Raw genomic sequence first — 27416 nt, 5'->3', positions numbered from 1 at the left:
AAAAGAAGGAAATATGGGACCCTTCAGGAGGAACCTGATAGAATATCAAGGTCGTAAACCTCAGCATGAGTTATTTCATTTAATGTAGTAAATTACGTGAGAAGGGCCGCAGCTTCGGCCTAGTACTTTGTAAAGGGTAATTAGAATAAGGAGGGTCCAAACTTTGATGAGATCATGTCTGTGTAGGTATTAATTTCCTTATGTACATTATTAGTATTTCCTATTACAGTTGAAATAAGAACTCACAGTTGTGGCATTGTGTGTGTGTAGTTAGCCATCATTATTAGCTTTGGGGCTTGTTACATTGGTTTCTAGAACACTGGAAAGAGGGGACATTAGAATGTATTGTCTGATTTCTGTGTTTTACTAGTTAGGGAACTGAACCCAGGAAACATGCCAGGAGCTGCAGCCTGTAGCCTGTGTCCTGTGTCCTGTAGCCTGTGTCCTGTAGTCTGTGTCCTGTGTCCTGTAGCCTGTGTCCTGTGTCCTATATCCTGTGTTCTGTGTCCTATATCCTGTGTCCTGTGTCCTGTAGCCTGTGTCTTGTAGTCTGTGTCCTGTGTCATGAAGCCTGTGTCCTGCATCCTGTAGCCTATGGCCTGTGGCCTGTAGTCTGTGTCCTGTGTCATGAAGCCTGTGTCCTGCATCCTGTAGCCTGTGGCCTGTGTCCTGCATCCTGTGTCATGTGGCCTGTATCCTGTGTCCTGCATCCTGTAGCCTATGGCCTGTGGCCTATAGTCTGTGTCCTGTAGCCTGTGTCTTGTAGTCTGTGTCCTGTGTCATGAAGCCTGTGTCCTGCATCCTGTAGCCTGTGGCCTATGGCCTGTAGGCTGTATCCTGTGTCCTGTAGTCTGTGTCCTATGTCCTGTAGCCTGTGTCCTATAGCCTGTGTCCTGGGTCCTGTGGCCTGTAGTCTGTGTCCTGTAGCCTGTGGCTTGTGTACTGTGTCCTGTGGCCTCTGTCCTGTAGCCGGTGTCCTGTGTCCTGTGGTCTCTGTCTTGACGTGGTCTCTCACTCCTAGTCCCGTATGGCTTCTCCTGCAGCACCCTGCTTCTCTAGGCCTGGGGGAAGGCAGTGCTTGCTTAGGCCTCACAGTCGGTTCTGGTCAGCCAAGGCTCCCTGCTGGTTGTGTGGGCAGGACCGTAGGACTCACATGGACCAGGATTCACTGAGGCTGGAAGTTGTGTTTTTAAAATTATATAGGAGGGAAGGAGTTCCAGGGTCCTTTGGGGAAGCCTTTTGGTCCTCACTAATTTGCATTTGGAGAACAAGGCAGTCAGTCCTGGCTCCTGTGTTGCAGAGTGACATCGTGATTAGAGCTGGGAGTCCAGACAGCAGGTTGTGTGCTTCTGCTCAGTGATGCTCATTGTTGTACAGAACAAATCCTGCAGCCACTGGAACTTTGTACAGGTTGACTCTTGGAAGAGCTTGCTTGTTCTTGAATTTCGTTCATAGTGTTAATTTGACAGCCATTAAAATGTTCCTGTATGCTCGTTGTAGAAGTTGATGCTGCAGAACAGTAAAATAATGCTTGTTGCTAGCATTTTGATCTCGCTGTTTGCTGAGTTTATATGAGTGTGAATCTTACACATGTACATGTGTGTAAGCAGCATTGCAAATATTTGAAACCTGAATTTTTAGTATCATTGATATTGTTTAGAATTATCCAGATTTGCATAGTATCATCTTAATGTATGTACCATAGTTTATGTAATTAATTCTGATACTTTATTTTAAGTCTTACTGCAGTACATTTCTTCATAAATCTTTTTGTATTTCTCTATATCCTTAAGATTATTTTGGAGAAATAAAATACAAATACTTTAAAGGATCTTTTTATTTTGAGCTGAGCCTTTATGAATTTGGTAGATTGGGCTGTGGAAGCAGCTGTGTAGCAAGCTGGGCCGTTGGGAAATGTGGGGACACAGAGCAGGCGCAGGGTGCTTGTCCCCAGAGTGCTCCATGGTTTGGGTGGCCACAGCCACACACGATTTGAAGCAAACGATGATTGGAATCATCCAGGAGGTAGGGTTGCTGTATTCTTCTGATTTCAGCCAGCAAAGGGTGGCGGTGGGCAAGAGGAGGTGTTGGTAAGAAAGGCGGGTTTAGGACAGGGCTCCAGTTACAGCAGGAGGGTAGAGCAGTGAGCAGGAAGAAAAAAATCACTGAGGATCCAACTTTATGGACCGCAGGTGGGTTAGAGTGAAGGGCGCTGCATTCCTGGGAGCACAGGCACACAGGTGTTGGTCACGCGTGCTGGGCTCTGGACTGGCAGAGTCATTTCAGAACCTACCAGCTGGTGGACAGATTCTGCCCAGGCACTTCCTGGGGCTGTGGAATCAGGGCAGGCATGACAGCCTTCACCTCCAATGAGCTCCGGAGGGCAGAGCCCTGCTCTCCGGGTCAGTGCTGTTCTGTAGGCTGTTCACTTGTACCTTGTTCTGTACTTACAGCTGACCTTTGCCCAGTCCACAGTCTCAGACCCAGGAGAAGAGACGAGGAAGGCAGTCGGGTCATTATAGACACAGCACGGTATTATTACTATTTCTGCAGATGGTGTTCTCCTTTTTCGCTGGCTTCAGTCTTGCAGTGCATGCTTCTAGCACTCCCGTAGTTAAACTGGTTGTTAGGGTGAATTTGAAGCCTGTGTGGTAGCAGGCAGAGTAGTGCAGCAAACCTCCGAGTAGCCAACTCCCAGCCTCGCGGGAGCGGCCCGTGGTGAGCCTGCCCCAACTCCCAGCCTCGCGGGAGCGGCCCGTGGTGAGCCTGCCCCACTCACCTTCCACCCGTCCCCCCAACGCTGCTTGAGGTCAGTTCTAGCTGTCATGTCGGGAAGCCCATTTGTGTACAGATGTTCTTACTGGTTCTGAGAGTGATGCACGTGGATTGTAAAGGAAGAAATTTCAACTTGTCACAGTCATCTAGTCAAACATTTTACAATTATAATTATTTTGTACATAGTTGTATTTTTTAAGATGTATTTATTTGAAAAGCAGAGTTACAGAGAGGCAGAGGCAGAGAAAGAAAGGGAGAGAGGTCTTCCATCCGCTGGTTCACTCCCCAGTTGGCCATAACAGCTGGAGCTGTACTGATCCAAAGCCAGGAGCCAGGAGCTTCTTCTAGGTCTCCCACACGGGTGCAGGGGCCCAAGCACGTGGGCCATCTTCTACTGCTTTCCCAGGCCACAGCAGAGAGCTGGATGGGAAGTGGAGCAGCCAGGACTCGAACTGGCGTCCATATGGGATGCTGGCACTGCAGACAGCGGCTTTACCCACGGCACCACAGCACCAGCCCCACATATTTGTGTTATGTATGTGTATTTTTTTTACATAATTCAATAGTTAGATAAAAACTAAAATGCTGTAATACAAGTACTAAAGATACTTAAATTTAGTATTGTCTTGCTGTTAGCCATGCTGGGTCAGTGTTTTCAGGAACATGGTTTAGTCTTTCCATCTGTCATATTGTTTTCCTGAAACTGTTTTTGAATTCAAGATTTTGATATTTGATCTTCTCTCTTGCTTTGATTTTATTTTTCACAGATTCCTCTTATCTGTTGTGTCTCTGCCCATCGTCAGTATTTCCATGTCTTTGCAAATCAAATCTAACATTTTTTAGTTTTAAAATTTTCTGTTCACATTTTTCTTGTTTGAGGAATTATTTGTTGAGTTTGCTTACTCTGTGTAAATATTTTGCTTTCATGTCTTGTGGGATTACGTTTTCATTTCCTTTCTTCCTTTTGGTCTGTTTTTTTCAGATTGTGATTTCTGTTACTCTCGTAGGCCCTGTAGCATTTTCTTGACGTATCTTAGCCTCTTTAGAAATTCAGTTCAGTATCACTCTGCATGTGCTTTCTTGATGAGTTTTCACTGTTGGCAGGGTTCCCATCCTGTTCTCTTTTTCTTTTAGTAACTTTGGCCTTTATGTTCTCCTGTAGCTGTGTTTTTAAGATGGAACAGTTTTATAAGAATTTTACAAGGAGATAGGATTCAGAGTAGCTGTTCTGACTTCGTGGGGATCCCTCTCACGTTGTTGTTAGAACAGTGTAGTGACTTGCTTTGCGACATTGCTCACTTCTGTTTCCCTGTTCTGCTCTTACCTGGGCATTTTCCCTAATTTGCTCAATTTAAATCCCTTTCCTGGGTTGAGCTGTGGGCCTACGTGGTTAGGACCCCTGCATCTCCTGTGCCTGGTGTGAGGTCCGGCTCTGACTCCTGGTTGCAGCTCTCTGCTAATGCATTGGGAGACAGTGGTGGTATCTCTAGTCGTTGGGCTCCTGCCACCCACACTGGAAGTCTGTATTGCATTCCCAGCCCAGCTGTTGTTGCCGTTTGGGCAGGGAATTAGTGTAGCTATATTTCTCCTTTTCTCAGATGAATAAAAGAATGAGTGGATTATTTAAAAAGCCCCCTTCCAGCAGTTTCTCCCAGGAGGACCTTCTGGAAGGAGCCCTGTTGCTGTTTTGTTTTTTTTTTTTTTTTTTTTTGACAGGCAGAGTGGACAGTGAGAGAGAGAGAGACAGAGAGAAAGGTCTTCCTTTGCCGTTGGTTCACCCTCCAATGGCCGCCGCGGCCGGCGCGCTGCTGCCGGCGCACTGCGCTGATCCGATGGCAGGAGCCAGGAGCCAGGTGCTTTTCCTGGTCTCCCATGGGGTGCAGGGCCCAAGCACCTGGGCCATCCTCCACTGCACTCCCTGGCCACAGCAGAGGGCTGGCCTGGAAGAGGGGCAACCGGGACAGAATCCGGCGCCCCGACCGGGACTAGAACCCGGTGTGCCGGCGCCGCTAGGCGGAGGATTAGCCTAGTGAGCCGCGGCGCCGGCCTGTTGCTGGGTTTTGAGAGTGCAGAGCGACTGCCCTCCGGTAGCACGGCCAGAGCTTCTTACTGCTGGCACAATTCCCTTGCCTGTTGTTGGAGTGCCTAGACCCTCTATTACTTTTATTTATTTATTTAGATTTTATTTTTATTTATTTGAAAGACAGTGTTGCAGAGAGAGATAGAGACAGACAGAGTCTTCCATCCAGTGGTTTACTCCACAGATGGCCGCAACGGCCGGAGCTGCACCGATCCGGAGCCAGGAGCTTCTTCCGGGTCTTTTACGTGGGTGCAGAGGAGCCAGGAGCTTCTTCCAGGTCTCCCACGTGGGTGCAGAGGCCCAAGGACTTGGGCCATCTTCTACTGCCCTCCCAGGCCATAGCAGAGAGCTGCATAGAAGTTGGAGCAGCCGGGACTAGAACCGGTGCCCATATGGGGTACTTCAGGCCAGGGCGTTAACCAACTGTGCCACAGCACCAGCCCCCTCTCTTACTTTTAGATGCTGGTCTCAGATTGGTCCATTGAACTTCTCAGCGAACAGCTGTTTCTATTTTAGGGTTTGTTCTCACATTTGTTATTCACCCTATTGATCTGATGGTCTTTTGTCCCCACCGCTTCTCTTTGGGGAAAAAATCCAGTTTCCTGGATTTTTCGTTTGTTTGGAAGGTGTATTCATGTATTTGAAAGGCAGAGTGACAGAGGAGAAGCAGTGCTGGTTCACTCCCCAGATGTCTACAACAGCTACGTGGTGGCAGGAACCCAGCTGGAGCCATCATCTGCCGCCTCCCGGATGCATTAGCGGGGAGCTGGGTCAGAAGTGCAGTGGCCAGGACTCGAACTGGCTCTCCACTGTGGGACACCAGTGTCGCAAGTGGCAGCTTACCCACTGCGCCACGACGTCGGCCCCACTGTGTTTGACTGCAAATATTTGGCATGGGCTTTGCTTTCCTGTCTAATTGTGCTTTACGTTTCTATGTGGTGATTCAGAGAGAGCTTAAATTGCCACTATCTCAGAGCCTTCTTCAGGAATGGTTTCAGTGACTAATATTTCCCCATAGAAGTACACTGTGGGGGCCAGCGCTGTAGTGTGGCAGGTAAAGCTGCTGTCTACACTGCCTGCATCCCAAATGGGCACCAGTTTGAGTCCTGGCTGCTCCACTTCCGATCCAGCTCTGCTGTGGCCTGGGAAAGCAGCAGAAGATGGCCCAAGTCCTTGGGCCCCTGCACCCGCATGGGAGACCCGGAAGAAGCTCCTGGCTTCAGATCGGCACAGCTCCGGCTGTTAGGACCAATAGGGGAGTGAACCAGCGGATAGAAGACCTCTCTCTCTCCCTCTCCCTCTCTCTCTCTCTGCCTCTGCCTCTCTGTAACTTTGTCTTTCAAATAAATAAAAATACGCTGTGGTTTTCGCCACTGCTTCAGTGTTGGCAACGCCTCTTCACACACATTCAGTCCTCAGGGGCCATGTTAACACCTCCTCTGTGAACGACCATGCAGTTCTCATGGGAATTGACTGTTAGTTGTCCTGTGTCACATGCAGTGACGCTGCTCTTACCCCCAGGAGTGACCACTCTCTTAGAAACAGCACAGTGCAAGCACTTAGGAACGAGAATACAAAACCTTGAAATGTGTGTAGAGAAAGCAGGACAAAAGACAATCACTCTGAGTCACAGAAGGCAAAATACAAACGGTCAAGAGGCCCCTTGCCAGTGTTTCAGCTCTTGGATGGACAGATTGACAAAATGGGGACACTGGCCACTGCTGTACCACTTGTGGGGACATAAATTAACTCCTGTTTTCTTGTTCAGTTTGAGGATACTTCGCAAAAACCTTAAAAATAAGTGTAATCTGTGACCAAGGGAAGCTGCATTTATATGATTTGATCAAAGGGAATAGCCTTTTTAACTATCACAATATTTGTTGTACTGTTTGTCGCACCAAAATGTGTAGAGTTATCCAGATGTCCAGTAATAACAGGTTAGTAAAATTTGGTGTATTCATGAAGTGACTTAGAACCACTAACATGTTGGAGAATATTATTTAATAGTTGGAACATATATTTATAATACTAAATGAAAAGCAGGTTATAAAATGTTATAAGTTGCATGCTCCATTTTCACAAAGGTATATATGCCATGAAAAGTATCTAAAAGAATTTACAGCGCTGTGGCTCACTTGGTTAATCCTCCGCCTGCAGCGCCAGCATCCCATGTGGGCACCAGGTTCTAGTCCCGGTTGCCCCTATCCTTTCCTAAGGATATTCCTAAGGATATTCTAAGTGCTAAATGCGTGATTTTCTCTAAGGCCCTTAGCGCCATGTGTGTCGCATAAGCCCTCATAAATACTGTTGTTAACCACATTATCTTCTCCTCTCTTCATTCGTTCACTGAACACTTGCTGATGGAATTCCTCTCAGATGCCAGACACAGGTCCAGCCGCAGAAACATCAGTGGCCTAAGCCAAGTCAGTGAGGCTTCCATCCTGCTGAGGGAGACCAAGCTCAGTACAGGGCGTTAGGGTGAGCAGTGGGGCCCAGGAAGAGTGAGCCGAGTGAGGAGGGGCACATCGTACGGGGTGGTTCTTAGGATGGGGTGTTCGTCTTGGCAGAGGCCAGGCAGGCTCCTGGGAGGAGGATCTTAGCAGGCGCGGAGTCCTGAGGCAGTGACGTTCCACTGAGTGGGAGGAACAGGAGGACCACTTGGGGCGTCCTCCACAGATGGTGGTGTGTGTGGTCATCTGACACGTGGCTTGGCTTACACCGTGTATCCTTGGGAGGTAGGAGCGGGGGTTTGTGTGTAAGAAAGGATGGGCGGAGGCCGTTCTCAGTGAGGAAGGAGAGGGCGGTGTCAGGTGAGGTCAGGGACGGTCAAGTTAGGAGTTGGCAGACCTGTTAAGAAGCTGTCAAAGTAACGCAGGTGTGGGTGGTGTGATGGTGCTGGGGAGAAGTGGTTGGATGGGGGTGAACTCTGAGATTGGAAAGAGGACTGGCAGGGTCACTGATGCAGTGGACGCGAGCGGTTGTGCAGGCGATGCTGCCACTCATTGAAATACAGAGCGCTAGGAAGAGCCCCTTTGTGTCCCTGGGGAACATGGAGAGTTTTGTTGTCAGAACACTACTGTGGAAATGTGTGTGTGTGTGTGCACACCGTGAGGGGACGTGAGGGTGGAAATGCCGTGTGTGTGTGCACACCGTGCGGGGACGTGTGTATGTAGATAAGTAGAATTCAGAGGAGAGCTTTTTCTCTTTAGGGATGAAACTGAGGCCTGCCCGTGTGTAAGTAATATTAAGTGACTACTCCATGAGTGAGTTTGGATAGAGAAGAAAGTCCTTGGGAAGCTTCAGCCGTCGGTGGGCAGGAGGAGAAGGGGCCGGGGAGGGAGATCGGGAAGGGCAGCTGGTGGGCGAGCAGGGCAGTGTGAGGTCTGGAGGAGCGGGAGCAGCAGCTCCACTGTGGGCCTAGTGCCGTGCTGGGAACCGCGCGTGGCCGTCCGTGCTGGTGACCGAACGAGGACAGTTTGTAGGGTGGCAGCGTGATATGGGCTAAAATGAGCTCAAGGGAAAATGAGAGTTAAGTTGAAAGGCAAGTGTTGAAAGGCAAGTACGATGGAGAGAATACATATTTTATTCACCAAAATTTGGTGTAGAAAGGTAGTAGGTGGAGGGGTGCATAAAATACAATTCTTTTGAGATGTAAGTAGAAAGGGAGAACCGGTGATGTAGAAAAGAGAAGTATACCTGGGGGAGAAGAATGGGTTGCAGTGTGCATTGTGAGTGCACGGCCCCATTCGGAGTGGGCGTTCATGCCGCGGGAGAGAAGATGAAGTTCACGGGCATGGACACAGATGTGGTGGCACTTCCTGCGGTGGGAGTCTGTGGCAGTTCTCTTCTAAATACCACTGTTTCTCTCGTTGAAGTAGGCATAGGTGTGAACGGAGAGGCGGGGTGGGATGCAGGGGTGCTGGAGACTCCAGGAGGGCATCTAGAGCACCTGCGGGGAGGTGAGTCTGCCTACCTACTGCAGGGGTGAGTCTGTATCTACTGCAGCTGTGGGTCTGTATCTACTGCAGAGGTGGGTCTGTATGTACTGCAGAGGTGGGTCTGTATCTACTGCAGCTGTGGGTCTGTATCTACTGCAGGGGTGAGTCTGTATCTACTGCAGGGGTGGGTCTGTATCTACTGCAGCTGTGGGTCTGTACTGCAGGGGTGGGTCTGTGTATCTACTGCAGGGGTGGGTCTGTATCTACTGCAGGGATGGGTCTGTATCTACTGCAGGGGTGGGTCTGTATCTACTGCAGCTGTGGGTCTGTACTGCAGGGGTGGGTCTGTGTATCTACTGCAGGGGTGGGTCTGTATCTACTGCAGGGGTGGGTCTGTATCTACTGCAGAGGTGGGTCTGTATCTACTGCAGGGGTGGGTCTGTATCTACTGCAGGGATGGGTCTGTATCTACTGCAGGGGTGGGTCTGTATCTACTGCAGCTGTGGGTCTGTACTGCAGGGGTGGGTCTGTGTATCTACTGCAGGGGTGGGTCTGTATCTACTGCAGGGGTGGGTCTGTATCTACTGCAGAGGTGGGTCTGTATCTACTGCAGGGGTGGGTCTGTATCTACTGCAGAGGTGGGTCTGTATCTACTGCAGAGGTGGGTCTGTATCTACTGCAGGGGTGGGTCTGTATCTACTGCAGAGGTGGGTCTGTATCTACTGCAGGGGTGGGTCTGTATCTACTGCAGCTGTGGGTCTGTACTGCAGGGGTGGGTCTGAATCTACTGCAGGTGTGGATCTGTATCTACCGCAGGTTTGGGTTTGTATCTACTGCAGGGGTGGGGCTGTATCTACTGCAGGTATGTTTATCTACTGCAGGGGTGGGTCTGTATGTGCTGCAGGGGTGGGTGGGTCTGTATCTACTGCAGGGGTGGGTCTACTGCAGGTGTGGGTCTGTATGTACTGCAGGGGTGGGTCTGTATCTACTGCAGCGGTGGGTCTGTATCTACTGCAGGGTTGGGTCTGTATCTACTGCAGGGGTGGGTCTGTGTATCTGCTGCAGGGTCTCATGACTGCTTGGCCTGTGGGAGCATGTGTGGGGTGTGGGTCTGTGTATCTACTGCAGGGCCTCATGACTGCCTGGCCTCACATTTGGGGTGTGGTGTCATTGCCTTGTAGTGAGAGGCCATCAGCCGCAAGGACCTGCTGTTTACATAGGCACAGGAAAGGTGGAGCTGGCCTTGGGGCTGGGATTTTGCCTTGCAGGTTTGAGGGAAGTGAGGGGCGAGGGAGTCGGGCACATGCAGCAGGATGATGGCAGCGATGGACATCAGGTGCCATGGTTCGGATATTCATTTGGGTGTTGAGTGTCCCCCGTGTTGAAGTCTCGGTCCCCGAGGTGGCCCTGTTGGGAAGTGAGGGAGACTTTGGGAGGTGGAGCCTGGTGGGAGCTCCTTAGGTCACTGGAAGTGGGACCTACAGTGAGTGACCCCGCCAGACCCGACTCCCCCGGTCCCATGTTGCACTCCTCATCTCCCGGAGTCTGTTGACATGACCTCCTCCTCTCTTCCTGCCGTTCCCCGCTCACGGCTCAGTGCACATGTACCCACTACCTGAACAGGGAAACGCTGTCCAGCCCTCACGGCTCAGATGGTGCACATGTTCCCACTACCTGAACAGGGAAACACTGTCCTTCCCTCACGGCTCAGACGGTACACACGTTCCCATACCTGAACAGGGAAACGCTGTCCAGCCCTCATGGGATAGCAGCCGTGTGTTCTTCTTGAAGCCTTCCCTCATCACCCTCAGTGAACAGTGATCTGCCATGGCCTTTTGAGCTCGTTAAGACTCTTAATCTCTAATAGACTAACTGTTAGGTATAATACCTTTTACATATATAAAGGATTGATTGATTGATTTGAAAGACAGAGTGACAGAGGTCTTACATCCGCTGGTTCATTCCCCATATGGCCGTATCAGCTGAGGCGGAGCCAAGCCAAAGCCAGGAGCTAAGAACTCCGTCTGGGTCTCCCATGTCGGTAGCAGGAGCCCAAGTGCATGGACCGTCTTCTGCTGTTTGCCTGGGCACGGTAACAGGGAGCTGAGGCAGAAGCCAAGTGGCCAGGACTCAAATCAGCTCTCTGGTGAGGGACGTGGGTGCCACAGATCCTGGCTTATCCCTCTGCACCACAACTCCAGCCCTCGTGTGGCAGCTTTTGTGTGTGTATTTCACCTTTCCTCCTACATTTGTGTGGTACTGTGGACAAGGGATGTGTCCTTACACTTGTATCCTCAGCAGTTAACACAGTTGGTAGGCAGCAAAGGTTCGGTAAGCTAGTGAAGTCCCAAGTGACATAGTTTCTTGGAACAGTTCCCAAATGCGTGGTGGAAGCGACTGCTGCGTAGAGAGAACTACCGGTGTGCTTTCTGGTGCCGCTGTGTGCGGAGCGTAGCCCCGGCAGCCCCGTCACGCGTGTCACTTCCTGTGCTTACCTTGCAGGAGCATCTTTCCCTGAAGAAGTACGTGGTTGACATTGTGGTTGAAAGCGCAGCTCCCGCAGAGCCTCTGAAAGACGGAGAAGACAGGCAAAAAAACAAGAAAAAAGCCAAGAAGATTAAGGCCCGGATGAACTCGAGGTACTTTAAATATCCTTATCAACAAAAGCAAGCTCCTTAGCGGTGCACCCTTTAATGTAAGTCCAAGGAAGGCAAAGCAAGTTTAACGTTGTTCGCCTCCAGAAAGCCTTGGAAATGACCCTGATGAGCCTAATTTATAGCCACTTTCTTTGATTGAGAAAGAAAACTGCATATCGATCTAAAGCCCTTGGTTTCACCTGGTAAGAGCTCTTCCTATAATTGGACGCCAGAGCCCTGCCAAACTTGCGCCTCTTCCAGCACACAATGGTATGTTTCAGGATGTGTAAACCAAGCCTATTTTTCTTTCCAACTATTGATTTTTAAATGAAGTATCAAAGAAAATCAATAGCAATCAACAAATAGAAGTCTGCTGGCTGCAGTCAAACCCCATGACTGGGTGTAATCAATTTGCTTGCCTGTCACAACAAGAAAAAGTTCAAGAAATATCTTCAGATGGCGAGTGAGTTGTCAGACCTGCAGTTTGTCACCAGCCTGCAGAGTGACACGTGGAGAGCAGGCAGCCGTGTCGCGCGTCTTTGCCTCACGAGCCCCAGGGTCGCCCGGTCACTGATGGGTCTGGTCTTCTTCGGTAGCTAATCCTGGGCTGCTTGCGGGGCGGTGTTCTGACTACATTTTCGGACTATCCCTGAATGCCTCAAAGATGGAGAAGCCTGACCCCTGGGCCTGGGGAAATACAGAGCTAGGGTCATGGTGCCTCGCTGCGGTTTCCGTGTTCAGGCGGTGGGCAGCCAGCGCGTCCAGTTTGTCTTCAGAGTCCGTGAGAACCTTGGAGCGCTCATGTATGTGGAGAGCAGGGAAGGCTGTCTTGCTGTAGCTTTTGGAACCCCTCCGAGTTTCTAAGAATCGTTTCATGGCACACTTCAGGGTTCTTACCTTCGTATCTTGTTCCTGCTAAGAACTTGCTGATCTCCTACTTGACTGCATTAGAGTCTGTTCTTTGGGTTTTTTCTTCTTTATTTTTTTAATGATTTATTAGTTTTACTTGAAAGGCAGAGTTAGAGACAGAGACGGAGGGAGAGGGGCAGAGACAGAGGTCTTCCATCTGCTGGTTCACTCCCAAAATAGCCACAACGGTCGGAGCTGGGCCGGTCTGAAGCCGGGAACTTCTTCCAGGCCTTCCACGTGGGTGCTAGGACCCAAGCACTCGGGCCATCCTCTGCTGCTTTCCCAGGCGCATTAGCAGGGAGCTGGATTGAAGCGGCTGGCTCTCAAACCAGTGCCCACGTGGGACGCTGTGCTGCAGGAGGCGGCTTTCCTGGGACGCCACAGCGTGCTCGTTTATTTTAAAGGCAGAAGAAGACAGGACAGACACAGAGCTCTTCTGTCCACTGATGGACTCCCCAGTTCCTGCAGTAACTGTGGCTGGTCCAGGCCAAAGCCGAAGAGCCTGGAACTCAATCCTGGTCTCCCCGATGGGTGGCAAGGACCATTAGCTGTCGCTTCGCAGAGTGCGCCTTCCCCGAAGCAGCAACAGAGGCGGGCCTGGAACCAGGCCCCCAGCGTCTGAACTGCTGCGCCCAGTGCCCGCCCCTCCTTTCTTCCCTATGTGCGTGTCCCTTTAAGGAGCGCACCTGATCCCATGGCTTTACATGCCCTCCACGTGCTGACTGCCCATTGGATGTCTTCAGTTGTCCTCACACTTAGCATGTCGCAAACAGACCTGGACCGCCTGCCCCTGCAAGCCCAGCTCACTCCACGTGTGCCGGGGCCAGAGCTCCTGAAATCGTCTTGGCCCCTTCCCTGCCACACCCCGCGTCCCATTTAACTACACGCGTTGTTTCCTTTGCTTTAAAATATGTCTGGGGGATGGGCGTTTGACCCAGTTGAGGTGCCCACATCTCCTATGAGGGCCCTGGATTCAAGTCCTGGCTTTGTTCCTGGCCCAGCTTCCTGCTCACGCAGGCCCCGGGAGGCAGCATCCATTGGAAGACCTGGATGGCGTTGCCAGCTCCCAGCTTTAGCCCAGCCTGGCCCAACTGCAGCTGTCGCAGGTGGTGGGGAGTGAGTAACCCAGCTGGTGGGTGCTCTTTCTCTATATCTCTGTCTCTCAAATAAAAATAGATGAATAAAACATGTGGAGAATTTGACGACGTCTCTCTAACCTAACAGCTTCCCCCTCAGCCCAGGCGTCCGTCTTCTCCTTCCTGGGTTGCTGTGGTTGCCCTCTGATGAGTCTGACATCCAGCCAGAGTGAGCTCTTCAAAATGTCAGAGCATATCACACAGCTTCGGGGACCTCAGGGCCTCTGTGGTCCAGGCGTCATCGTCCTGGGCTCGTGTCTCGTGGGTCCGTGCAGCCAGCTGCCTCACCACCTGCCAGTCTGTGCTCACACAGCGGCTCCCAGGGAGGCTGTCTGTGAGAGTCTTATTGGTTGTGTAAGCAATACCTGTTGACCAAAAAAAATCACCATAGGAAAAAATATCTGTAACTCTGCTGCCAGTAGTATTTTGATGTTTTAGTCATATTTATCTGTGTTGACCAGATGGATGGATGTAAAGTCTGATTTTTGTTTCTTCCACCAAAGTATGACTCCTTTGAGTGAAACACAGAGTTGTCACCTGTGGAGGTCCTGGAGTTCTGACAGTCCGGGTAGCAGGTAGTGCACAGCCTGTGAGAACATGTCCCCCTCCCTGGTTCCTTGGTGCCTCCTTGCGGTCGCTCTCCCACCGCACCTTGGCACTCACTCAGCTGTAGTCTCAGCGCTGGTTACGTTTGCCTGTCCTGGACACTCAGGCTCCCCGCGGCTGGCGCTTGCTGGGGTGCTGGCTGAGTTACCGTGGTGCTGTCGCCTGTCGTCTGTGGTGTGCGTGCTGTTGTTACCTTTTCATTGCTTTGTGTGTGCAGTGGACATGGCTATAGTAACGTCGTTTGTCCCTTCAGCTGTTGACAGGCGGTTTTCTGTTCCGGATATTTGTAAAGTGCCCGTCGAGTCTTTGGGTAAACATACGTCTTCGTGTGTTTGGGGGGAATGCCTGGAGCTGGCATTGCCGACCTTTGCCGTCGTATGCTGCCATCAGTCTGTGCAGGTTCCAGTCGCCGTGCAGTCTTGCCAGTATTTGGTATTCTTATTTTAAAAGTGTTAGCCTAATCCTGGTGGGGCTGTAGTGGCCTCTCATTGTAGTCCCAGTTGCGTTTCCCTGGTGACTGATGACAGACACTGAGCATCTCTTCCTGTGCTTTCTGTCTCGCTGGTCATTCACTTGAAAGAGAGAAATGGCCCCTGCCACTGGGTCACTCCCCACATGCTGGCGACAGTGAGGCTGGGCCGAGCCCAAGCAGGGGCCTCAAACACACTCCAGGTCTCCCACGTGGGCAGCAGGAACCCGAGCACTTGAACCAGCACTGCCGCCTCCCAGGGTCTGCAGCAGCAGAAACCTGCAGTCAGGCACAAAGCCAGGAAAGCGAACCTGGGGGAGGGAAGAAATGGGAGGACAGGGAGGGGGAGGGGGAGGACAGAGGGGGAAGGGGAGGGGAGAGAGGGAGGAGGAGGACAGAGGGGGAGGGGGAGGACAGAGGGGGGAGGGGAGGGGAAGGGGGAGAGAGGGAGGGGGAGGGCAGAGGGGGGAAGGGGAAGGGGGAGGACAGAGGGGGGAGGGGAGGGGAAGGGGGAGAGAGGGAGGGGAAGGACAGAGGGGGGAGGGGGAGGACAGAGGGGGAGGGGGAGGACAGAGGGGGGAGGGGAGGGGAAGGGGGAGAGAGGGAGGGGGAGGGCAGAGGGGGGGAGGGGGAGGACAGAGGGGGGAGGGGAGGGGAAGGGGGAGAGAGGGAGGGGGAGGACAGAGGGGGAGGGGGAGGACGGGGGGAGGACAGAGGGGGGAGGACAGAGAGAGGGAGGGGGAGGGGGAGAGGGGGAGGGAGGGAGGGAGGGAGGGAGAGACTCTCCGTATGTATAAGTGTAACTGAATACTTGAGAAATTAAAGTGAGTACTTTGATTAGTATGTTTATTTTGGATACAAAACACACAGAAAGGGTCTGTCTGACCTGAACTGACCAGAGTGGAGAGTGGGGAAGACGGGATTCTGGCTTAGGGCTTTGAGGTGAAACCTAGTGTCAAATCTAGTTTGAAGGCGTTTTTAGCACTCATTCGTCCATCTTTTCTGTATTTGCTTACTTGGTAACCTTAAGGGATTTATAATTTCTTTTTTTTTTCAAGATTTTATTTATTTATTTGAGAGGTAGAGCTACAGACAATGAGAGGGAGAGACAGAGAGAAAGGTCTTCCTTCCGTTGGTTCACTCCCTAGATGGCTGCGCTGATCCGATGGCAGGAGCCAGGTGCTTCTCCTGGTCTCCCATGGGGTGCAGGGCCCAAGCACTTGGGCCATCCTCCACTGCACTCCCGGGCCACAGCAGAGAGCTGGCCTGGAAGAGGAGTGGCCAGAACTAGAACCAGCGCCCATATGGGATGCTGGTGCCACAGGCAGAGGATTAACCTACTGCACCACGCCGCCAGCCCTAGGGATGTATAATTTCTAACCCCATCAGTTTGTAATGTATCAGCAGAGATATGTTGTGCACATGAACAACCTTTCTGAGAGGCTAAGTGTTCAGAATAACACAGAACAAGTGTTGGGTGAACTCGGGGGGAGCAGGCTTAGGTGTGACTGAGGTAGGGAAAACGGCTGGCAGCATTGATGACGGCAGGGAAAACCGACGGCTCGTGAACCGAAGCGCTGGCTGACGTCTCAGGTGCTGCTCAAAGGGAGGATGGTTGTGAGCAAGATGCAGATAGCGTGCACTGTTCTGTGTGTCGTCTTCCTGAGAGCAAAGGCGCAGATGACTGACGGGGACCGCGGGGCCACCGCCCGAGCCGCCAGCTCACGCGCTGAACCCCGTGGAGGACTGCAGTGCCTCGAGTTTATTCCTCCTGCTTGTCTGGGTTGTATTTATCATGTTAGAAAGTGAGAAATTAGGGGGAAAAAGGTAGATCATTTATAAATAATGAATCCAATACTTGTTTACCTGAGCAGCACTTTTTATAAGAAAAGTAACTATCTCCCCAATAAAAAAATTGTGAGAAGAGTCCCATTGTGTTACATTTTCAGAGATCTCTCCTCCGGGCCCGACGCGAGCTGGGTCTCACTGCGCTGCGTGCAGTCTGCGGTGGTGTCAGTGCCGCTGTCTGCTGGCACCAGGACGCGAGGCAGGTGCTTGGTCCCGTGTGGTTACCTCTGAAGGACTCTCAGACCCGGGGCCAGGCCATCCGCCAGAAACTGCGGCCTGCTGTGGGAGAAAGAACTCACCCAGGGATACAGCCAGGAAGGAGTCCCCGTCCCCCGGGCCCTTCCCTGGGCTGCAGCCCGTTCAGTCGGCTTCACTTGGGCTTAGCTGAGAAATCAACCTGGCAGTTCTCACGCATGCATAGCAGTCTGCCATAGCTGCTGTTTATAGAAATTCAGTGTCCTGCTGTCTTAGAACCAGACACGATGTTAAGAAATGAGCGAGTTTTTACCTCCTCAGCTTACAAATGAGGACAGTAGAGGCTGATGAAGAACAGTGCCTTTCTAAAGTCACGCAGTGAACCAAAAACTTCCTCACAAGAGGTAATCAGGCGGTACTACAGCAAGCACTGGAGTTAAGTACCAAATGGTTTGGCACAGGCCGCACGTCAGGGGAGACGGAGTGGTGTCTCACGTGAGGGCAGCAGGCCTGGCCCCCACCGTGCTGCGTGCAGCTCCACCAGCCGGCGCTCTGCCAGTCGGTGCTCTCCGGGGAGAGCCCAGGGAAACCAGTGGACAGCGTGTCCATTGTCAACATCTGTTCATCGTTTCGGATTGATGTTTATTTTTGTATTTGAAAAAGCAGCCTCCTAACCTCGCTTTCTGAACGGGTCTGTTGGGATTGATCGAGCGCGACTGCCCCCTGGCGGCAGTATCCTGTGTGAAGAAAATGTCACAAACGTCTCAGAAGCCGAGGCTGCGCGTCCGCGTTCACACAGTCCAGACGACAGCCTCAGAGGTGAACGCAGCAGGGTCCAGTGAGGGGGAGCCTCGGATCCCCTTAGCTAGCTCCTGCGAATAACCGGGGAGCAGCATCGGGGCGCTGGTGCTTTGGCAAGGTGTGCCATCTGCGCTGTGCTGGGAAGATGAGAAGGGGGCGAGACTGGTCGGCCGTGGCACTCGCCTCTGCCACAGAGAGGAACCAGAGCAGGAAGGGGACTGAGAAAACTTCAGTAAAGACGTGCTGGGGCCCCTGTTTTATTTAATTTTAAAAGGTTTATTTTTATTTGAAAGGCAGAGTGACACAGAGGGAGGGAGAGTCGGCGAGAAAGAGGGTTCTTCCATCCTCTGGTTCACTCCTCAGATGGCCGCAATGGCCAGGGTTGAGCCTGGCTGAAGCCAAGAGTCAGGGGTGCAGGGGCCAAGGCACTTGGGCCACCTTCCACTGCTTTCCCAGGCGCATTAGCAGAGAGCTGGATTGGAAGTGGGGCAGCTGGGAGTTGAACCAGCGCCCACTTGGGATGCTAGCACTGCAGGTGGTGGCTTAACCCACCATTCCGCAGTGCCGATCCGGTCCCAGCGTGGGGCCCTTAAACAACACAGAGATTCATAAAGTCTGCATGGAAGAGCAAAGCGCACTGCATCTCCTGCCCAGCTCCCAGGCTGGGACGAGAGGTCTCCGTACTGTCAGGAGAAGGTGAGACAGAGCGCTCAGGGACCCCCGCCCCTGCTGCGGACCAGCAGCCCTGACGGCAGGCAGCAGGATTCCGCCGTCCTCGCAAACTGCATCCGGTCTGGAAACCTCACTGCAGTCCAAGCAACTGCTTACTCTAAGAAAGAAGCCCACATTGCCCCCACTCAGCGCAGACCTGAGCTGCCAGAGCGTGGTGATTGCTAAACTCCTGTCTGTCCGAGGAGCTCGTAGACAGCCCTGGTTGCTGCCAGAAGCCCCCAGACCCAGCGCACCTCCCAGGACACAGAGCAGAGCCTACATCTGGCAGCGCGGGGTTGTTGTGCACAGGCCCTGTGCGTCAGCAGGGGGGTTCCCCTCTGCGGCTCAGGGCTGCACGCCGACAGCCCTACCTGGGCCTGAGGAAGTCCCTGGCCGCGTCTCGAGGCCCAGGGCAAAACGAGCAGCATCACCCTTGCTCAGCCTGTGCGGTCACCTAGGGAGGCAGAAAGAAACGGAATATACAAAACCATCAGTGAGCAATAACAAAACGAGAGGAGTTTGTTCTAAATCTATCAGTGTAAACCTTAAAGATAAGCAGGTTAAATTCCCTACTCTAAAGACGAATTGGCTGCCTGGGTAGTAAAGCCAGCAATCAAGAACTGTAACAGATATATAGTAATAAAAGGGTTAATTCATCAAGGAGACATAACAGTTGTAATCACACATGCACCCAACATCACACCACCGAAATATGTAAAGCAAATATTATTAGCTCTGAAGTGAGAGTTCAACTGAAGTAGTAGTGAGGGGCTTCGACATTCATCAGTGGACAGACAGTCCAGTTAACCAGTGACATTTCAGAGCTGAACCACGCTGTAGAGCAAATGGGCCTGAGCCATGAACCGAACATTCCACCGTGTGTGAAGAGAGCGCGTTCTTCTAGCATCACGCGGAACGGTTGCCAGGTTTCCCTGAGTTGGGCTCTATCAGGTCTCCATAAGTCTTGAGAAAACCAAAGCCACACCATGTAAATAGCAACAGATACAGCTAGACACGAACAAGAACGGTGGGAAATTGACAAATACACAGAAACTGAACAACATGCTTCATAATGACCAAAGGGGAATCATTGAAGAAATTAAAAAAGAAATAAAAATTTCCCAAAGCAAATGAAAATGAAAATACAACATGTCTAAGTCTGTGGGTTACAGCAAAAGCAGTATTAAGAGGAAAGTCTGTAGCAATAAATGTATTTTTTAAAAATTACAGTTATTTCAGGTAAACTCATAATACAACTCAATAACGGTAAAGCAAAGGCAAATCCAACCCAAAATTAGGAGGCTGGAAATAATAAGCTTCCGAATAGAAATAAATGATGATCAAAAGGTATCAGAAAGCTGTCTTTTTGAAAAGCCAGACTAACCAAAAATAAAACATATTGGAGATGAAAAAGGAGACATTACAGGTGTTACCACAGAATCATTACGAATGATACCACAGACCAGCCCTTGGTTAACAGCTTGGAAAACCTTGAAGAAATGGATAAATTCCTGGCTGTATAACGTTTACCCCGATTGAATCAGTAAGATGCAGAAAAGCTGAACACCCGACTGGATGCAGGGAGAGTGAAGCGGTAATTACAAGTCTCCATCAGAGAAAAGTGCAGGACCTGATGGCTGTCCAGCTGAAGTCTGCAAAACTGATTCCAAAAACCTGAAAAGGATGGAACTCGGCCAGACTCGTTCTGCAAGGCCAGCATGACTGGGATTCCAAAACCAGACGCAGGGCAAAGACTGCAGGCCGATATCTCCTGTGAACATGCAGGAAATCCCAGCCAACTGCTAGCAAGCAATCTGGCAGCACACCACAAAGATACAGGAGCGGGTCTGTGGGCCAGCGGTCTCAGTGGTGGTTGCAGACCCACGTCCCACGGCAGAACGCCGGGGTTTGTGTGCCAGCTCTGCTTCTGATGCAGCCTCCTGCCAACGCACACCCTGGGAGGCAGCAGGGGGCGGCTCCAGTGTCTGGGTCCCTGCCTTTCATGTGGGAGACCTGGATTGGGTTCCCACCTCCTGGCCTTGGCCCCAACCAGGTACCATTGCAGTCATCTGGGGCAGGAAATCCGGGGATGAAAGCTTTCTCCATCTCGCTGCCTGTCAAATAAATAAGTCAGGGATGGCTCAACAGTCACAAACCAAACATGTGATCAGTCACATCAGCAGAATGAACAAGGATCATATGATTATTTCAGTAGACGCAGAAAAAACATTTGATAAGGTTACCTATCCCTTCATAATTTATGGTGGAAAAAAAAGCTCTAAACAAGTTAGATATGGGGGAAAGGACTGTATATAGGAACCCACGGTCAGTGTCATACTGAATGAGAAAAAAGCCTAAGATCTGAAACAAGACAAGGATGCCCACTTTCTTTGCTCTTGTTCAATATAATATTGGAAATCTTGGCACGAGTGATAATGAAAGAGAAGGAAGTAACGAACATTGAAGTTTAAAGGAAGAAGTAAAACATACATAGTTGCAGATGACAAACCTAAATACTCTGCCAGAAACTGTAGAACTGATAAATTCATTAAATTTGTAGGGCACAAAATTGACATGGGAAAAACAATGTTTCTTTACAAATTAAATTCTGCCTGAAAGGAAAAGTAGTCCTAGCTACCAAAATACATTTAGGAATAAATTTAACCAAAGAAATGAAAGAGCTCTATGATGAAAATTATAAAACATTGATGAAATAAATCACAAAAGACATAAAAATGGAATGATACTCCATGTTCATGGATGGGGAGAATCACTTCTGCTCAGATGTCCATAGTACCCTCAGCAGACTACAGATCAAATGCAACCTCTACCGAAATACCAGTGATGTTCTTTATACTAAACTCATGTGGGACCACAGAAGACCTAGAACAGAGACAGATCCTGAGCAAAATTAAATTAAGTATGGAAAGAGGCATCACAATACCTGACTACAAAGCATGGCATGTTAGTTTAAATAGTGTAGTGCTGGCATGTATGCCAGGACACAGATCCGTGGGACAGGATGGAGAACTCAGAAATTAATCCATGTACCTACCGCCAAATGATTGTTGAAGAAGGTGCCAGAAACATATGTTGGAGAAAGGACAGCCTTTACAAGAAGTGGTGTTGTCAGAACCTGACGTAATTACATAGGAAAATGAACTTAGATCATTACCTCTTACCATACCCAGAAATCAATATGGATCAAAGATGTAAATGTAAGACCTGAAACTGTGCTAGTGCTCAAAGAAAACATAGGGAAGACACTAAAGGATGTTGGTGTAGGATGTGAGTTATTGGGTTAAGACCCCCAAAGCCACAGGCGACAAAAGCCAAACTAAACAAGTAGGATCATGTCAAACAAAGACGCTCTGCACCGCAAAGCAAGCAGTCGACAGGGTGGAGGGACAGGCAGCAGAGTGGAGAAAGTATCTGGAGACTGTTTATCCAAAAGGATTAAAACCCCAAATATTGGGGAACTCAAAGAAGTCAACAAGAAAAAGTGACCAGTGTGTTTAAAAAATGTGCAGAGGATCTGAACACGTGCTTCTCAAATGAAGGAATGCAGATGGCCAAAAGGTGTGGCAAGATGCTCAATATCAGCGGCAATTAGCAAAATGCAGACTACACCACAGTGACACGTCACCTCCCGAGTTAGAAAGGCGACTGTGAAGCAGGCAAAAAGTAGCACATGCTGACGGGAATGTGGAGAACAGGAAGTTCTTGCTGTTGGTGGGAATATGAATGAGTACAGTGACTATGGAAAATAGTGTGTAGATTTCTTAAGAACTAAAACAGCAGTGTTGTGTGATCCAGCAGTCCCACTACTGGGTATGTATCCAAAGAAATGAAGTTGTTGTTTCAGAGAGATACCTGCTGTCCTGTGTCTATTGCAGCATTATTCACAGGAACCAAGACACAGAACCAGTCAAGGTGTCTGTCCACAGATGAGTGACTAAAGAAAACCATGGTCTACATACACAGCGGAATATTATTCAGCCTAAAAAGTAAAAAAGGATGAAATCCTGTCATTTGCAGCAAAATGGATGGAATTGGAGAACATTGCACTAAGTGAAGTTAGCCAGACACAGGGAGACAAATACCACACATTCTCCCTCGTGTGTGATAGCTTAAAAAACTCAGTCTGATCACAGAGTAGTGATTGGATGATGCATCAAAGCACCAAAGTGGTGTTGGAGGTATACTAAGTTCCTGGTGCTGACACAGCGCAGTGAGGGGACTTGGTCCACAGTGCCCTGTTACGTACACAAGAAAGGAACACCCAGGCTCCAATGGTAAGATAGTGACAAAGAGAAGGATCTGTTATTAGCCTGAGTTGATCAGCGTGCATTGTATACATGTAGTGGAGTGTCGCACTGTCCCCCATAAACGTGTACAATTCTTATTCATCAGAAGGAATGTTTTGGGGCTGGCACTGTGACTTTGCGGAGGCTGGCATCCCATATGGGCACTGGTTGGAGTCCCGGCTGCTCCACTTCCAATCCAGCTCCCCACTAATGTGCCCAGGAAAGCAGCAGAGGATGGTCCCAGTGCTTGGGCCCCAGCACCCACGTGGGAGACCTGGATGGAGCTCCGGGCTCCTGGCTTCAGAACAACCCTGCTCCAGCCGTTGCTGCCATTTGGGAGTGAAACAGTGGATTGAAGATCTCTCTCCCAACACCCTCTCTATAACCAAAGGTTTTATTTCAAAAAACAACCAAAAGAATGCTTTTAAAGGTAAATTTAGACACTTAATAAAGAAGTATGAGAAAGGAGTAGGTTATTTTACCAATCTAGGTGTAAAGTGATAAGAATTTGTATGTTATTACATGGTACTGTGGAAGACATGAGGAAAGAAATCATGATGCATTTGATTATTTTTGATATATTGGTTATTTGAGAAAATAAACAAGAATAAAGGATAAATTTATGGTGCTGTCCAAAGTACTGTTAACGAACGTCGTGAGTAAACAGAATGCTGAAAGTGACTTTAGATTTAGAGATCGAGAGGTCAGGGAGTTTCAGTGTGGACTGCAAGCTGGAGTCGTGTGTTTAGCCTTCATTATTGTCGTGGTAAAAAGGTGGCAAAGAGGGAAGCCACGGCCATGCCCATGTCCCGTAGCAGAGGGTCTGGGGTCAGTTCCTGGCTCCAGCTCCTGATGTCCAGCTTCTTCTAACACAGACCCTCGCAGACAGTGTGATGGTGCGAGTGGTTGTGTTCCTGCCACCCATGTGGGAGACTTGAATTCTGTTCCCAGCTCCTGGCACTGGCCCAGCCCTTGACAGTCCTTGCATTTGGGAAATGAACCTGTGGATAGAAGCTCCCTTTCTCGGTCCATCTGCCTCTCAAATAAATGAACGGTGAGAATAGATAACTTAGTAAATGCAAATCAGAGGAGAGGAGGACTTTAGAAAGGAAGTGACAGCTATAGAATACAGTGGGGCGATGATTAAAGGCTGTCTGGATGACCAGTGACTTTCAGTAACTTTTTAGTAGAGTAGCATGTTCCCATAAAAAGTGCGCTCCTGTGTCCTGCTACCCCGTGTGCCTTGAATGAATTGATCTCTCCGTGTGCTTGCACTTGATTTGATTTCTAGAGTCCGACCCTCCCCAGCCTTCGCTGGGACCAGCTCCTCAGGCCATTCGGTGTTTTGCTCAAAGGCTGGCTTCTTGGAGACCCCGTATTATGGTCTGTGTGTCTGCTACTCTAGGTAACACGATCGTTCGTTTTCCTTAAAGCTTTAGGTTAAGTGGACTCGAGATTCACTTTCCGAAAGCAGAGGGAAAAGGACGGGTTACTAACTGTAAGGACACCTCCAGTGTTTCAGTTGCACCTCCAGTCCTGTTTCAGTTCACGTTGGTTGAACTTTCTATTGGTGCAGGTTGCCAGGTAGTCTGTTCTGCTGGCTAACTGTTATCTACAAGGAAGCTGCCTTGAAGTGTGTGGAAAAAACGTTACCAGGAAGCTTTTAAGATAACCATTATTAGAAGTAAAAATGGAAGGTGTGGCAGATTTACAGTAGAAGGGAACTGCTTGGAGGAACACGCATGACCGAGGGACTGAGTGTAATTGTGTGGGGTGTGTACGCTTGCGTGTGAGTGTAGACTGCACTTGTGTGGGCCTCCATCGGGCGTCAGCAGGCACCCAGCGTTTATTTGCTCCCGTGGGGGGTTTGGTTTTCAGCTGCTTTCTTTGTTTGACGAGTTTGCGTTATCCTGCGTACTTCTGAGGCGACAAGAATGAAGTGCAGTAGGAATCCTGACGAAGGCTCAGTGGCTGCTGCTCGGTCAGTCGGCTCCGGGGCTGTCCGACACCCGCCCTCAGTGACACCTAGTGTTCTGCATCTGCACAGGGTGATGCAAGAAGCAGGGCACGTGGTGGTGGTGATCGGTTCAGAATGCGCTGTCCGCGCCTCGCCCAGCTCTCCGGTTTCATCATGCGACATCGTTGTCTTATCCTCTTGATGCTGCCAGTGGCAGTGTTGTTTGTGTGGAGACCATTCTAGGGGATGGAGTAGTCAGCACCGTGTTCTTGTTGAGAGAATAGTTAGTTAAGGAAAATATCTCCCTAGACAGTTTGGGGAGAGGTCTGACCGATTCCCAGAGTTGGAATCTCGGTGAATGGCCAGTGTGTTCTGGTCATCCTACAGATGAAGTGGGGCTCTGTGGTAAAAGAGCTCTGGCTTCGCCGTACTTTTGGTTTTCTGAGGCAAGTCCAAGGTTTTCTCTTAGACCCTGACTGAGTCTAAATCAACTAGGATCGAATCCATTATGTCGCAGCATCTTGAGCAAGCTTCTCAACCGCCCGGTGTTGCAGCTTTCTTATTTGTACAGTGTTACCTAACTCGTAGGCTTATTACGAGGATTAATTAATGTAAAGTGCTCATTACCTATTAAATACTGTATACAGGTTTAGAACCTCAGCATATTTTTCAAGGACATAGTGAAATAACACCTCTATTTTTAAAATACGTCAATGAGTGTTTTGTCATTAGTGTATGAAGGAAATTAGGAAATTCCATTTTGGGTTTATTGGAATGCAAGGTTGGTTGCATATTTGGAAAGGAATCTGATTAATTCTCTACATTAATATGAGAAGTAGAAAAATCCTGGTTCTCTCAGTGAATTTAGAGAAGGCAGTGCATCTATTAAAGAGAAAAACTTGCAGTTAGATCATTGAGGAAAACTTGCTGAATGTGGTAGAGTACTAACCAAAATCTTAGAACTGATCTCACTATTTTGGTGTTAAACTAGAGATTGTCAGTTCAGTGGAACTGAGGGGAAAAATGTAAGGATTGGAAGATAAGAATAAAATTGTCACTATTCATGGTTATGCTCATGAACTCTTGGTTGAGAGCAGCTGAATTAGGTGAAGTAAAGAAGCATAGATTTATTCAAAGATTAAATTATAGGAAAAGAAAAAAGAGGTGACCACTGAACAGAAATTATAAAATGACAAGCAGTAATTATATAAGTTGTAGTAAATAAAAAATTTTGTGCTGCAAAAGATGTCATCAAGAAAGTGAAGACAGCTCCCAGAATGAAAGCAGATATTTGTGAGTCATATTGATGATGAGGGACTCACAATCAGGGTGTATAAAGCCCTTTTGGCTCAGTAGTAAAAAAAAAAAAAAAAAAAAAAAACAAAAACAGCACAATAATAAATGGGCAAAGGATATGAATAGTCATTTCTCCAAAGAGATAGACAAATGGTTGATCCGTCCATGAAGGAGGTAGCCAACATCATTAGTCACCAAGGCAATGCAAATTAAATCCATAATGAGATTTCACCTCAGTCCAACTAGAGTTAGACAAAAATAAGACCACAGAGAAAGCAGAATCTTCCTCTGTTGATAGTGGGAATGCAAAATGGTGCCTCTGCTTTGGAAAACAATTTGGTAAATCCTCAAAAATTTACTCACACAATTGCTGTATGACCCAGTAATTCTGTTGCTAGATACATCCCCTAGGGAATCGGAACTATAACTGCCAAAGTGGGAGGTGGGGAACTTGCCTGCAAATATTTGTATTAGCATTATTCACAAGAACCAAAAACTAGAAACAACCCTGGGGAAGAAAAAGGTGGCCTATCTATCGCTGGAGCCTTAGCCGGCCATGGGAAGGAATGCAGTACTACTACACCCTGCAGCGTCGACGGGCTGGAAGAGTGCTGTGCTAAATGAAGGAAGCTGAACTCACGAAATGTCCAGTGTAGGAAAATTTTAGACACAGAAGTAGTTGGTGGCTCTCAGGGATGGAAGCAGAAGGGAGACTGACTGCAGATACGTTGTTCAGAAGGGCTGTGGTGGTGGCTGCACAACCTTGCAGATACACTGGAATTCCATGGCGTGTAAATTAACGTCTCAGTAAAGGTGTTTTCGAAACCATAGCTGTAATAACAATAATTGTATTAGAATGGTACTGACGAATAACGGGCTCTTACTAAACGAGGGTTCCAAATTACATCAGCGGAAGTTGTGTGGTGGGAACCACAGCACTCCACACTGCCACAGAGACAGTGAATTAACTGGCAAAAATTAGGAAAATGAACTTTTTTGGAACTCTGTAAGGTAATCAGAAAATTACTGCAACCAGGGAAATGGTTAATTTAAAAAATCAGCCCGATCTCAGTAACTGGGTTCTGGGTGGTTTTAGGATCTGGTGACGTCATCGATCGTTTTTACACCGCGCCTGAGGTTGAATGGCTTCACCTGCGTTTGGCCTTGTGCCGTGAAGGTGGGCAGCCGCCTCTGCTGTGGCACGTAGGCTTCCACACTGCACGTTTCTGGAGTAACCATTCCGAGCCATGCCTGTAAACTCAGCAAGCGTTTCTATGAATCCAGTCTGTATCCTCTCAACTATGTATTTCTTCAGTCTTTCATGTTAGCGTCGTTTTGTAGTTGTAAAGAAACCAAAGTGAAGGTTAATGTGACGTTACTGATTTGTCACTTTGACAGCATGATTTTATACTTGTAAAAATTAGCCCCAGAATAACTAACTGAGATAAAACTTTTTCTCTTCAGGGCCAAGGAATACGAAAGCTCAATGGAAACCAAAAGTTCTGGGTCCGATTCGCCTTATAAAGCAAAGTGAGTATTTTACGCAGCACTTCGGTTCTCTTCTTAGATGTGTGCGTGGAGGGAAGGTGTGTGTGAGCCTCTTACCTGTGGTTGGGGCTTTGTGATCCATAGAACAGCACCCTCCTCACACAGCACGGGTAGTATTTGGCTCTGAGCACAGCCAGGACAGAAGGTTCGCCCAGCACGGGGTGGGTCAAGACCAGGGATTGTGCTAAGCACACGTTCAGTACA

General features: G+C 49.3%; 1 protein-coding gene across 7 annotated transcripts in view; it reads left to right on the top strand.

Moving 5' to 3' along the window:
• The window catches only part of SCAPER (S-phase cyclin A associated protein in the ER), a 439677-nt gene that overhangs the window by 192641 nt on the left and 219620 nt on the right, over positions 1-27416 (top strand). For all 7 annotated transcript variants that reach the window (XM_070054635.1, XM_051834595.2, XM_070054632.1 and 4 more), the window contains 2 exons: positions 11296-11432; positions 27129-27194. In XM_070054635.1, coding sequence (XP_069910736.1) covers positions 11296-11432; positions 27129-27194 — 203 coding nt within the window. The remainder of the gene's footprint in view (positions 1-11295; positions 11433-27128; positions 27195-27416) is intronic.

This window comes from Oryctolagus cuniculus, chromosome 12 (assembly GCF_964237555.1).
Source record: "Oryctolagus cuniculus chromosome 12, mOryCun1.1, whole genome shotgun sequence".
NCBI classification, from domain to species: domain Eukaryota; kingdom Metazoa; phylum Chordata; class Mammalia; order Lagomorpha; family Leporidae; genus Oryctolagus; species Oryctolagus cuniculus.
The sequence above is the reverse complement of the archived record's forward strand: the minus strand, read 5'-3'. Positions and strand labels throughout refer to the sequence as shown.